Raw genomic sequence first — 14,102 nt, 5'->3', positions numbered from 1 at the left:
ACCGCCCAGTCATAGCTATCATCCAACCATGTCTCTGTTATACCCACTATGTCATAGTTTTCTTCAGACATTATTAACTCCAGTTCGTCAGTTTTATTGGTCAGACTTCTGGCATTAGTAAGCATACAATTTAGAGGTGTATGGTTTTTTTCCCTATGAAGCCTATCCCTATTGACTATTCTAACCCCTCCCTCCGCTCCACCCCCAGGTACATTTATAAGCCCCAGCTTTCTATCTACACTATCTTCCCCTTCTATATTGTAGTTTCCCTCCCCCCCTTTACCTAGTTTAAACACTCCTCCACCCTTCTGGCCATCTTCTCCCCGAGCACAGCTGCACCCTCCCCATTGAGGTGCAGCCCGTCCCTACCGTAGAGCCTGTATCCGACAGAGAAGTCGGCCCAGTTCTCCATGAACCCAAACCCCTCCTTCCTACACCAGCTTCTGAGCCACTTGTTTAGCTCCCTAATCTCCCGCTACAAACTAATGTTTGTAGTGCTTGTCCTCGTTATTTCCTTCTCTTTGGTGATATGTACCCATATGTCAGTCTTTAGGACTCATAACTTAAATCCTCTAAATAGGATTACAATTCTTAGTTAATTATCTGAATATCTCTCAGTAGGCTACATAAGTCACTTAAAATTTCATAGTAGAGTTAAACCTTGCTGTGCCTCTAGCCAGGGCCGGCCCAAGGCAAAATGCCGCCTGGGGCGAATTTTAAAATGCCGCCCCCCCTTATCTACCCTTCCTCTCCCTCTGTCCCTGCCGCCCACCCCTATTATCTACCCTTCCCCCCCCCCTTGTACTTACCTTTCAGAAGTCATGCGGTGAGTCTCCCTGTTCGGTCTCGGTGCCGGCTTGTAATGCTGAGCACCGGAAATGAGGTAATCTTCCGGCACTCAGCATTACAAGCCGGCACCGAGACCGAACAGGGAGACTCGCCGCAGAGGAGAGAGAGAGGGGCGCCGAGCGGGCACTGACAGCTTGGTAAGCGAAAACCACTCGGCGCCCCTTTCTCTCCCTTTCGCTTGAAAAAAAAAAAAAAAAGGCTTGGGGCGGCAAAGTGCCGCCCCTTCAAAAGTGCCGCCTGGAGCGGTTGCCCCACTCGGCTCCATTGTCGGGCCGGCCCTGCCTCTAGCTACACCCCTGGAACAAACATATTCCTCTGTGGTATATACATAATACCATATTTTCTGTGCAACCAAAAGGTTCTTGTGTATCCTTTTTAGCACTCAATCAATTTTAGCTGGCAATTATCTCTTAAAGTGGAATCAAGTTGGGGGGTCTACAATATGTAGAGCTGCATCTTAAGAACCTTCCTTTTATAAGAAGATGGAGTAGATGTTTTGGTTTGCTTGTTTCTCTTTTTCCATCAGAAGACGCCTATACCCATCTCCCAACACATTATTTTTTCTTTTTAAGTTTGTAAATGTATACCTTTATTCATGTTTTTCCATTTTCAATGTAATCAAGACGTAACATATTGTCTAGCTACTATTGTCCTACATAGGTATGCCCTTTAGCTTGGAATGTAACACATTTGCTCACCTCAAAGTTTTTTAATTTTTGCAGACGATATCAGAAATTGCAGAAGATAATGAAGCCCTGGTAAGGATCTGCATGCTAAATACAGCTATTTGCGTGTTTACACCTAAAAGTTAATACTGAAGAAATTATCCTTTTTTTATTTTTTTACAATGCTTTGTTGCAAGGCTTCTGGCGGGATGGGGTCTTTTTTTTTTTACTTTGTTGTTTTCCAACAGTTGTCTTTATCCCGCTACTCCCAATGCACTCCTGCTTGCTTGCTCTGTGGGTCTTACCGCATAAGATGTTTTAAACTGTTCACGTATAACAATATAAGTAACATATCTAATAAGGGTTTTCTGTCAATTAAATATATGTTAGACATGTGCTAAACATAGTCCCCTGGGTTTTATGCACCCCCGTGGTACTCCGAAGGCTAAGCTCCAATACGTCTGGTCCACAAGAGGCTTTTGGGTTCCTGCCTTTGTAAGCTAACATGGAGCTTGAGGATTCTATGTCTGCAACAAATTTGAAGTAAATAGATCCCTAGTCCCTTATTTATTTTTTGTTTTTTGTATAACAGATCTAGTTAATTCTTGTTAGAAGCTATTGATTGTTGATTGGAATTATTTTAGTGGTTAGCTGCAAAACTAGTGAAATGCTCAGTCCCATATTCAGTGCAGTAAACTGCCTTTTTATTTCTATATAATGTAATGTGTAGTTAAACAGTACTTGGAGGACCACCTGTTGGTTGCCAGTACCACTCTTCAAAACCAAGTGAAATCTTTAAATTGAAAACATTGACCATTAACCACATTGAAATTCATTCATTTTTGTGACAACTACTATTGCGTTACCTCCTGCTCAAGATATACAAGGGAACATTCAGCGGGTAATTGATTGCTTAAACATTCTATACATAGACAAACCAAGAATGGTTGTCAAGGTAAGGTTACATAATACATCTGTTAAATCTTAGCTAGTGAATAAATACATTCACAGACATCTGGACGTTTCTCACAAGAAAGTGCTTATTTTTTATTTTCTAAAAGTAAATATGAATTAACACTTGTTAATCCTGGGTTTGTTTAAGATCCATAACTTCTACCCCTGGCGAATTGGGGTGCTGACGGGTGGTGGCCGAGCTACTGCGCTTGCCCTTACGCATGCACAGTTGGCATTTGAGATTGCGATTCCTAATCAGACTGTCCCGCTGAGCTCAGAGAAGTAGAATGGCAACACTGGGACTGTCCCACGCAAAACAAGAAGCTACCTCAATTTATCAACGTTTTATGTGTGGATTTTATTATAGTCTTTATTATAGAATTTCATTTGTTTTAGCTCCACAGTGACACCTAGTGGCTGGAATAAAATCCCATGTATTATTCACTTACTGCAGCAATTACCGTATTTGCTCGATTATAAGATGACCCACCAAATCTGAATATTAATTTAGGAAAAAAAGAAAAAGCCTTAATATAAGATGACCCTATAGGAAAAAAGTTTTACCCGTAAATGTTAATTCATGTAAACAATTTTTTTTTAATAAAAGCTATGATTGAGAAAAATATTTTGGTTTTATTTCCTTCTATTTTCCAACCTGCCCCCCCAGTTATGCACATCTGCCCCAGAAATGCCTTATACCCCCTATATGCCACTGTGCCCCATGATATGCCTTTTAACCCTATATGCCACTGTGCCCCATGATATGCCTTTTGACCCCCTATGTGCCACTCTGCCTCCAGAAATGCTCTGGCATTAAGGGGGTTAAAAGGCATATTATGGGGCAGAGTGGCATATAGGGAGGTTTAAGGCATTTCAGGAGGCAGAGTGGCGTATAGAGCGTTAAAAAGGCATTTCTGGAGGCAGAGTGGCATTAAGGGGGTTAAAAGGCATTTCATAGAACACTCTGCCTTATGCCCCCCATTTAACACTCACCTGCCCCCCCCCCCAACTTACCGGTGCTTCTGACTCCCCTGTCATGCAGCCGGGGCAGCGTGTAGATGTCTACGCGATTCGCGTAGACAGCTTATGCTGCAGCCGGAAGGAGGTGTGGCTAGCAGCGGGGCTTGTCTGCGTCCATCGCACAGATCTTCCCCGGCTGTCAGAGAGAATTCCCCGCACCAGTGCCGGTCTCTGACAGCCCCTGCTGCTAGCCACACCTCCTAGTGGGGATCTAGATCTTAGTCGTCTCATAGTCAGAACTATTTGAGGTCTGATTATAAGATGACCCCGATTATAAGACGAGGGGTATTTCTCTGAGCATTTGCTCTGAAAAAAACCTCTTCTTATAATCGAGCAAATACGGTAAATTGAACATAAAATAAAACATGGAAGGGCCCAGCTTTTTAATGTCAATTGACTTCTACAACTTAGGAGCTTATCATGTTAATAACGTAACAACTTTTATCTCAGGTCCCCAGGTAGACACTAAAAAAAATAAAAAAATATGGGGATATTTTGCAATGTGAATCCAGAGAAGAATAGCTTTTGGTCATTATATTTGTTTTATAACTACTGGGTAGAAGCCTCTGTCCCTAAATTTCAATAAATCGACTAAAGATGCTTTACCTATTGGCAAGTGGAATTTTTGCCCAATGTGCCATGATTTTAATTGGCAAGCTTGCTGTAATATTACTGTGAAAACAATTTTTTTTCTCACACAGAAACATTGTTGGTAAAGAATGAAGAACATTATTCCATTAAAGATCAATCATCCCGGCCTGTGTGACCTCCTTTCTGAATGTTTTTATTGTAGCTGCATGGGATAATTTTTCTTGGCTCCCTTGACATGATTCAGTATTTTTACTGTTCAAATTGTTAGTCTAAAGAATCTGGATTTACTTTAATCCAGTGCTGAAGAGATGTGAAACTCATTGTTACACAATGTATTGACAGCTGTCTGGAATGCTGAGGTGCTGTAGAATATGATTGTGCTATATAAATCCTATATAAATCAATCAACTGCCTGTTCTTCCGTATTTAAACAAATATAGAAATATAAAAGTTTTACTGCTAACTCTTGTCACGTGACAAAAAAGCAGTCTGATAGAATGTTGTGACAGAAAGTAAAAACAAAAAAAAAAACCTTTACGAAAATAATAAAATGTCAGATCTGCTAACGTATGCTTAGTCCAACGTATTTTAGTTTAAGAGGAACAGCCTTTAATGATTGTCCTATTGATTTACTTTTCATCTATGCTTGGGTTGTTTGTTTTTTTTTAGTTTTTTATTAGATCAAGTAATTAGTAAGTGGGCGCAGCAATGCAATTTGGTTGTGTTTTCTGCTTAATTTTGGGGTTATTTGCATGTCCTTATTATACAATGATGAGTAGTCCTTTTTAGACATTGTTTAATTAAGATTTTCAATTTCTAAACGGAGAGTACCATTTCCTGTGTCCCTTTTAAGGTGTTTCTTGAAGCTTATAACATGGTAGCTTTTTACTAAAACTGCTCTTCCAGATGATAGGGTGCTTGGGCTCATGGTTTTCTGCACACTTTCCAACGGCTCGCTTGCATTCTTTAATACCTGTCTGGTTTAAGCTTCTTCTGCATGTTTCTGTAGTCTGTGTTTAGCAAATTGTTAATTTTTTTTGCAGTTTTGGAGAAATGCTGTCCTTTACGTTGACTGCATTTGTCGAGTTGATGGATCATGGCATTGTATCATGGGACACCTTCTCTGTTCCTTTTATTAAAAAGGTAAGTGTGCCTCTTGTGGAACCAGGGCAATGTTAACCCCCTTAACCCCTTCGTGACAAAGGCTGATTTTACTTTTTGTACCCTTCGTGACAATGGCCGTTTTAACATTTCTGCGCTGCTCGTATTTAGCTGTAATTTTCTTCTTTCCCAATTACTGAACCCACACACATTAGATATTTTTTTCAGGACAAGAAGGGCTTTCTTTAGATGACATTGTTTTGATTGTATCGTATTATTTACTATTAAAAAAAGTATAAAATATGGTGAAAAATTTAGAAAAAAATGACTGTTTCTAACTTTTAGTTGAAAAATCTTTTACTCATCTATAAAAGGTAATAAAAAAACCTGCTAAATAGATTCTACTATTTGTCCTGAGTTTAGAAATACCCAATGTTTTTATGTTTTTTTGCTTTTTTCTGCACGTTATGGAGCAATAAGTACAGGTACCGTTTTGCTATTTCAAAGCCATTTTTTCCAAATCTGGTAATTCTTCCCCCCATGTGCCATTTCGGGTATCTTTGAAGCCGGCCAATGCAATTTACCCCATCAAGTCATATATTTTTGAAAACTAGACAGCCCAGGGTATTCCAAATGCTGGTATTTTAACCCTTTCCAAGCACTTATTCTACCATCAGCCTTTGTCAAACTTTATGGTAGTAATTTTTTTGCATTTGTTTTTTCACACACATTTTACTTTAGGTATAAATAAACAGGTTCTGGTATATGTCACTATCAAAAAACACCCCAATATGTGTTTAGCAACATCTCCTGAGTACAGCGATACCTCACATGAATGATTTTGCCTGGCTGTTCGGGGGCAAAAAAGCCACATTTGGGGCATGCACATTTTTCAATGTTGAACTTTGGCATTTGGGGATCCACTGCCCGTGCCCTATTTGGTACATCTTTGAGCCGGGCCATTTCAGTATGCCCAACAAAACCATATATTTTTGAAAACTAGACACCCCAGGGTATTTTAAATGCTGGTATTTTAACTCTTTGCATGCACATATTTTACCACCAGCATTTTTTTAAAGTTTGCAGTAGTATTTTTGTGTGTGTATTTTTCCCACACACACCTACTTTATGTATGAATTTACAGCTCCTGGTATATGCCGCTGTCACACGACACCCCAATATGTGTTCAGCAACATCTCCTGAGTACAGTGATACCCCACATGCATGGGTTTGTCATTTTTGGGGGGAACTAAAAGGCCACATTTGGTACGTGTGCATTTTTCTAATTGGAAATTAGATGTGTGGCCATCCTTCCCCCCCCGTGTTAATTGGGACCTTGTTGAACCCGGCCAATTCAATTTACCCCATCAAATCATACATTTTTTAAAAGTAGACACCCCATGGGCATTTAATATGCCAGTATTTTAACTCTTTCCATGCGAGAATTGTTTTAAGCTAATATGCTAATTTTAGGACTTGCTCACAAAAATATTTTTTTTTTTTTTGCCTTTTTTTTTAATTTTTTTAACATTTTTTTTCAACTTGAAGGTTCCCCTGATAGTGACATCAGTGGGAAATTATTTTTACATTTTACTGTTTTTTTACTATTTTTTTTCTAATTATTATTAATTTTATTTTATTTTTAATTTATTTTTTCTAATCACACTGTGATTAGAAAGCTGAGCTCCATTGACTTGCATGGTTGAATGCAGTACCTATATTCAACCTGCAAGTGGAGCCAGAGTTCTCTAGAGGGTCTGGAGACCGTCTAGCGAACTTTTTAGACTTTATTGTTTCTTTATTGAATTTTCCCGGACCGCCGCCATCTTGCAGATGGCGAAGATCACCGGCAGCTGCGGCTGTGACCGCTCTCCGGAGCGGTCACAGCCCATCCAAAGGTAAGTGTTTGGTGTCGCTGGATGCCTCCTGATCGAGGCATTCCAGCGACACCATTTAAGTTTAGGAGGCGATCAACGATTTTAAACGCTTTTAAAACGGGCGTCCGCCGCCATACAAAGTATGGCGGATGTTGACGCCCCGGGGAGGGGCCAGAGATGGCCCCTTTGTGCTGATAATGGCGTTGCTGAATGCCTCGAGGTCGAGGCATTACAGCAACGCCGTTTCGGTGCAGAAAGCGAAAATAGATCGCTTTCTGCACCCGTTTAATGACGTGCCGGTCCTGGCACGTCATTTGTCGTTATCGACATGAATTTCCGTGACGTGCCCGGACCGGCAATTGTCATCAAGGGGTTAAGGACAATGGGCGGTCCCTAAACCCATTGAAAACAATGCATTTGGAGCCCGTACATGTACGGGCTTTGTCATTAAGGGGTGAATATGTGATGTTCATTGAGAAAATAAATAATGTATGTTGGGTATTAAAGGCAAACTCCTGTCATCAAGTGCATGCTAATTCATATGATACCGGAGTGGTCCCTTTAGATGTTTGTGTTGTCTCCATGTGCAAATGCATTGGAGAATCCCCCCACGTGCATTTTTCCTCGTCACCCAGCCTTTTCTGCCCGGGGGATTTGTTTGCCTGAACACATCTCCACGCGCACCGTATACTCGCCCTATGCGCTTGTGCGACTAGCAGTCCCATTGATTTCATTAGAGAGCATTCCTGATTTGCTTCTTTAAAAAGCCAATCAGTGGCTAGAATCCTCAAACCACGGAGGAGGTCATCAGCAGCAGCACACTCTACCTGCGGTAGGTCTTTCGCTAAATTTTTTTTTTCTTTTCAATTTTGGACAATTTAATACACCTTCTTTTAGTGGAGGTGTCGGGGACAGTAAACTACCCCTTTGACATCACCCAATAAGTCATGGCCACCTTTGTATTGAATTCAGCGTAACTTAGATATTGGAATGTTTATCACAACTGAAGTAATGTAGGACTAAACATTTCCAGGTATCCTTCATTTTCTTGCGTTATTTGCAGTGTTTTTCATTGTATACTTTACTCTTTGAGAATCAGATGACTGAGAAACTCATTACAAAACCACATTCTTACCCAAGCTTGTTTGAAACGAAACATGTGCCCTCTAAATACAGAATTATTTTCTGTAAGCGATAAATGTTTGGCTAACCATCAAAGGACTGCTTCATTATCTCACAAATTCCAAAAATAATTTATTAAAATTCAGATGATTTCTGCCAAGCAACTGTTGAATAGCTTAACTTCAGTGCAGAAGTAATTCTATACCCCCCCGAGCTTCTGTATAACCCTTTGAGTTTTATATGGTAACACTGCAAAAGCATTTGGTTTGGCATTTGAAAAGCTGAAACCTATCCTGGTTACGTAATGCATACATTAAAAGAATAAAAAAAAATTCCACAGAATGTTCTTATTAGAATGCACTAGAATATAATGTGATATCAAAGCTCTAATGGTAGTAGACGTATGCAACATTGTGGATTAATTACTCTTGCACTCAAAGGGGTAAAGAGTTAAATAATTAAGGATGCTTATTAACAAACTATTTAAGTATCACTACTTCTTAAATCATGTTGGAACCAACTGGTTTACTGTACGGGGGATTTAAGTTGGAAAAACGGTAAGGGCACATCTACCAAACAGAGCGTTGGTAATGTAGTGTTCCTAGGGAGAGCGTAGTTTAGTGAGGCAAGCCTATTTAGGGGGTCTTATTGGGTTTTATTTATTAAAGCAGGAGAATACCCGAATATTACAGATTCAACAGCCAGACCCGTTATGGGTTATGGAAGGCTATCCTTGTCAAGAAGGGCTATCGGTCATCTTATTGATTTAACAATGCTACAAGTTCTATATGATAAAGAAGCTCACTGGTGTTGGCTCTTAATAATGCACAGACGAGCCAGTAACTTGAGACTGTAACTTTTCTTTAAACTGCTGCTTTTTGCAAATGCCACTTGGTGATTGGAGAAGTCTTGAAAAAAATGTGATTTTCCCTTTAATTTTGGGACCTTAGATATTTCATTAGCATCTTATGTTTAGAAGAATATTTTTATGCATCATAATCACACAATTATTTTTTTCTAACAGATCGCCGGTTATGTGAACAAGTCTGCAATGGACGTCTCCATCCTTCAGCGATCGTTGGCAATCCTTGAGTCCATGGTTCTTAACAGTCACGATTTGTATCAAAAAGTTGCACAGGAGATCACTATTGGGCAATTAATTCCACATCTTCAAGGGTATGTACAAAACACCATACCTTAAACCTGCTAGACTATACATTTTTAATCATTCTTAGAGCACTGTGGTTTACTTACAGCCTCTTTAACAATATTTTTGTTTATAGTCAGTAAAAATCCTGTAATGGGTAAATACATGTGATGGCCACCTCATTTATTGATTCTTTAATGTGTTTTCAGCTATAACTTTACTCTAGCATTGTGGGATATTAATTGGTCAATAGCTTGGGATGTCCGTTCAGTTGACATGGAGGATACTTTTAAATGATAGTGCTATGTGATCAGGGAGATGGGGGTCTTGGCCTAAGGTTCTTTCTAGCGTTTGTTAGAGTGCATCAGTTCCATACCTGCTGCTGAGATACTTCTGAGATGACATGCATCGTAGACATCACGTCATTTCAGCATGGTCACTTCAAGCTGATGTTACCACTAATGCCCGTTATATGCATATAAATGCCTGGTTTGCCGCTAGATGGGTGCAGTCCATGTGCAGATGCTATAACTGGGCATGGATGTATATTAGGAAACCTAAACAGAGACAGTCCACCAAAACGACATAGGCATTGTTACCAGGACTCTAATGGTTGTGTCCAACAAGGTGCCTTGCTTAATCAGTTTTAGATATAAACAATTAATACATTGGCAAGAAAAAGTAAGTACCGGTAAACCCTTTGTAATTACCAACATTTATGTATACATTTGTCCTTAAAGTATGTTGTTCATCTAAGTTACAATAATGAACAATCTGTTTTACTTAATGACAGAAATGATTGAATTCTTCTTGTACATATTCAATACGTCATTCAAACATTCACACTATGGGTGGGAAAAAGTACATGAAATCTTAGAAATTGTTGACTTGCATAAAGCTGGAAAGGGTTACAAAGTAATCTCAAAGAGTTTGCAGTTTATAAATGGAGACAATTTAGTACTGTGGCTACTCTCCCTAGAAGTGGGCGCCTAGCAAGATGACTCCAAGGGCACAACGCCGAATGCTCAATGAGGTAAAAAAAAAGTGACGGCTTAAGGCTTGAAGGAATCACCGGAACTGGATAACTTCTCTGTTCATGAGTCTATCATATTCAAAATATTAAACAAACATGGAGTCCATGGCAGGACACCACGGTGGAAGCTGCTGATCTGCCAAAAAAAAACATTGCTGCGCACCTGAAGTTTGCCAAAAAGCCCCTTGACTTTGCACAACACTGCTGGGAAAATATTTTGCGGACTAATGAAACTTAGGTTGAATTGTTTGCAAGGAACATGCCACTCTAGGTATGGTGTAAAAAGGGCACATACACACATGAAAACATCACCTCAACAGTGAAGTACAGAGGAGGGCGCTGCTTTGCCATCATCGAGGGGAGAAAATGAATTCAAGGTATCGTACAGGGTGATGTCAGAAAAAGTGTCCATCAGCTGAAGCTCAGTAGAAGCTGAATGATGCAGAAGGACTATGATCCTAAACGTCAAAGTAAATCTACTATAAAATGGCTTCAAAAGAAACCCAGACCTTAACCCATTAGAGATACTGTGGAATGACCTCAAGAGAGCCGTTCACAAAAGACATCTTAAGAATATGGCTGAGCTTAAGCAGTTGTAATAAGAAGTCACCAAAAAATCTTCACATTCTCTCAAATATTTTTATAGTGTGTGTTTTGAAAGAACTTTTGAAACTCTTGAAACTTTTTTTTTTTAATTAATGTAACAGGGACAGTACATAAATATGTTTGGTTTGTGGAAACTTCTGTTTTTAGAGTTGTATTAATATGCAAGTTTGACCTTGTAAGCACTGTGAGGTTGTTGACATGTAATCATGTTCTGTGTTACAAAATTAACTACTGTATAGTCAAACTAAGGTAACACTGCATTTTAATTTTTGTCACCTAGGACAGACCCGGAGATTCAGACCTACACAGTTGCTGTGATCAACGCACTTTTTCTGAAAGCCCCGGATGATAAGAGACAGGTAGATGTTTAGGCAGTGAAACACTGATCAGAAGACGTCATCATTTATATCTTGTTTTACCAAAATCAGTCCTTTAACATAATAGCTGCCTCCATGAAAACTAAATCTGTATATTGTGTTTAACTTTTGCCTTGTAGTGTAATAAGTCTAATGTTTATTTTGAAAACTGTCTGTCTGCTTTCCAGCTGTTGGGAGAATATCCTTCTCACTCCTTCTTACTTTTCAGTGTTCTTGGGGTTGAGCTTTTTGTAGTTGATCCAAAGAGTAGCCCACCTTGTGTGTTATCACATGACTATTTAGGATTTAGTTTTTTTATTTTTATTTATACTTTGCCACATTCATGTATACCAAATTCTAGTATTCTTCTTATTTTTGTTTATAACGTGATGGTGACAAAAGTGAAGGCAGAATGCAAGTTTAATAATATCATGAAATATAGTGACAGCCTAAAAATTGGTTGAATATATCAAAATATAGCTGTTTTACCAGTACCATTTTTTTTCTAAATGTTTTATGTTCTGACAGCACCAACTACTGATGGATATGTGCCAGCTTAATGCAGTAGGGTTTCCCTGTTGCTTGAAACTTTGCTGACGACATCATTTTCGATAGGATTCATTTGGTCTTTCTCCGTTAAAACCACTTTTAGTCTCCAATACAGATGGTAGATTTTGAGGCATATATATATTTTTTTAAAATAAATAAATATGCAGAACAAATGAGGAACAATCTGCAAATACAGTTATTGATTCTAAGAAATACGAGCCATTTGGTGATTGCAGAGAGAGAGTGAGTGAGAGATCCAGACAGGAAATCCTTCTGGATGCATTTGTTATTTCCATGAAGTATTTTATGTTTCATGTCTAGTTTCTGGAAAAATGGTTAATATTTTAGAACATAATATTTAATATAGAACATACTACATCTGGATTTACCCAAAGTCTCGATAATAGAAAAGTAAAAAAATGGAACAGTTGAATAACCACTAAATGGATGATATGTTAATCACAGAGAATGATGTGAATTTTATAAAAAATGCCAGTTTCCCCAATTTTTTTCTGTTTTCTACTGCGTTTTTTTTTTGGTTGTTTTTTTTTTTACATTGATCTCCATGGAATATGTTTTGAAAAAAACAGTATCTTAACATCTTTAGGCTCTTCAGATTAGAATGGCTAATATGTTGTATATTATTTATTATTTGTTGTTAGAGTATAATATAGTTATTGTTTAGTTATGTTTCACTATCCTGTCTTCTCTTGCTGCTGCCCATGGATGTCATCTGCTTAGCATTATATACAGGACAGTATTGATATCCTCAATTTTCCCTTAAGTGTAAGTTTTTGTGTGTTTGCGCTGACTGTTTTGCACATTGTAAGCTCTCAAGTGCCAGGAGCGTGTACAATACATTTCACAACTTCCTAGTACTTAATACATTTGCATGTGTGGACGGGCTAATAATGTTTGCTGTGCTTTCTGTACTTCAAGCAATTTTTTCTGTTTATGTCAAATTCAATGGAGGGGTTTTTAGTAGTAATAATAATAATACCAAAAAAATTTAGGTAAGACACCGTTTCTATATCAGGGCATCTGAAATTGATCTTTTCAAGTCTCCTAATTTGTTAGACCTAGATAATGCTTTAATACAATTAGTGTTCTCTGCATTCAGGACTGGCCCTTCACTACATTAACTTTCATTTCATTAAGCTGATCTACCCCTAAAGACTTTAGCCTGGCTAATTTGTGTGGTTTACCAGTTAGCCATATGTTTTGAAATATAATATTTTTCCCATAACCTCAACCACATTTCACAGTTGTAAGTAAAACAGTCCTGATTTGACATTAGATAGGCGATTTGCATACCTGGGAACTTCTGGGCTCCGCGCAGCCTTCCCTTGCGGGATGTGGCCAGGGCTTCCCACTGATGTCAGGGGCGGTCCCGTGTCATCGGCGGGAACTTCCACCAACGAGTCCGTGGGCGTTCCCGCTGATGTCGGGGGCGTTCCCGCTGAGGGCAGCAGGAAACACCCCTACTTTAAGGCAAAATCCGGAGGATTCTGGTCTTGACCCGGAGAAGCAGTGCTCACGCGGCAATCTCCAAGTCAAACGCGGAGAGTTCCCAGGTATGGTGTCTTAGAAGTGACAAGGGAATATGTGGCTACAAATTTTGTTCCACCGCTCCCCAAGTTTAATACCTTTTGTTTCATACTTTTGTCCTTAAGGAGAGATAATAAGCCTGTGGTCCTCCAGTGGCACATATTTCTTGTCATTTTATACGTTTCCTCTCTATGCATGTATATGTTTTTCGAGACCAGTTTATTGTCTGATATGTTAAATCCTGTCAGGCATTGTTTAACATTTAACCTAATACCCATTTTCTGCCATGTTTTTCCCTAACAGGAAATGGCAAATATCTTAGCACAGAAGCAACTCCGCTCGATCATCTTAACTGTAAGTATTACTTTAATTTTGTTTTGTAAAAATAAATGGAACGTTTAGGTTGGTTATCAGGAATGCTAAAATTAAAAATCCTTCAATATTGTGATGTTTCAGGTCAGTGTTTAACCTTAAGGATGTTGGAATATTCTACCACCATCTGGAGGTACAACATCCATTGTAGTCATTTGGCCTTTTTGGCCGTGCCTGCAAACACTACCTTCTAGTAATAGGATGGACATATTGCTGCTAACATCCTGAAGCAGGAGCTGCGGGAGAATAGCTGTAGCTGTGACCTACTAAAAGATGATTCTAAAAGAAGCTAAGCATGTCACTTGGCTTACT

At 39.0% G+C, this 14,102-nt stretch overlaps 1 protein-coding gene across 4 annotated transcripts in view; it reads left to right on the top strand.

Moving 5' to 3' along the window:
- LOC149300692 (engulfment and cell motility protein 1-like) overlaps positions 1-14,102 on the top strand; it is a 140,385-nt gene that overhangs the window by 14,314 nt on the left and 111,969 nt on the right. Inside the window, exons 6-11 of one of the 4 annotated variants that reach the window (XM_089484720.1) lie at positions 1,572-1,607; positions 5,123-5,222; positions 9,204-9,355; positions 11,246-11,336; positions 12,624-12,656; positions 13,722-13,772. In XM_089484720.1, coding sequence (XP_089340846.1) covers positions 13,725-13,772 — 48 coding nt within the window. In that variant the 5' untranslated portion in view covers positions 1,572-1,607; positions 5,123-5,222; positions 9,204-9,355; ... (1 more) ...; positions 12,624-12,656; positions 13,722-13,724. Of the gene's footprint in view, positions 1-1,571; positions 1,608-5,122; positions 5,223-9,203; positions 9,356-11,245; positions 11,337-12,237; positions 12,265-12,623; positions 12,657-13,721; positions 13,773-14,102 lie in introns of all 4 variants that reach the window. The other 3 variants (XM_089484722.1, XM_089484721.1, XM_089484723.1) reach the window with 3 other exon arrangements.

This window comes from Sceloporus occidentalis, unplaced genomic scaffold (assembly GCF_023333645.1).
Source record: "Sceloporus occidentalis isolate IW3139 unplaced genomic scaffold, rSceOcc1.0.p SCAF_23, whole genome shotgun sequence".
NCBI classification, from domain to species: Eukaryota; Metazoa; Chordata; class Lepidosauria; order Squamata; family Phrynosomatidae; genus Sceloporus; species Sceloporus occidentalis.
Note: the sequence above shows the minus strand (reverse complement) of the source record. Positions and strands in the feature narration are given on the sequence as shown.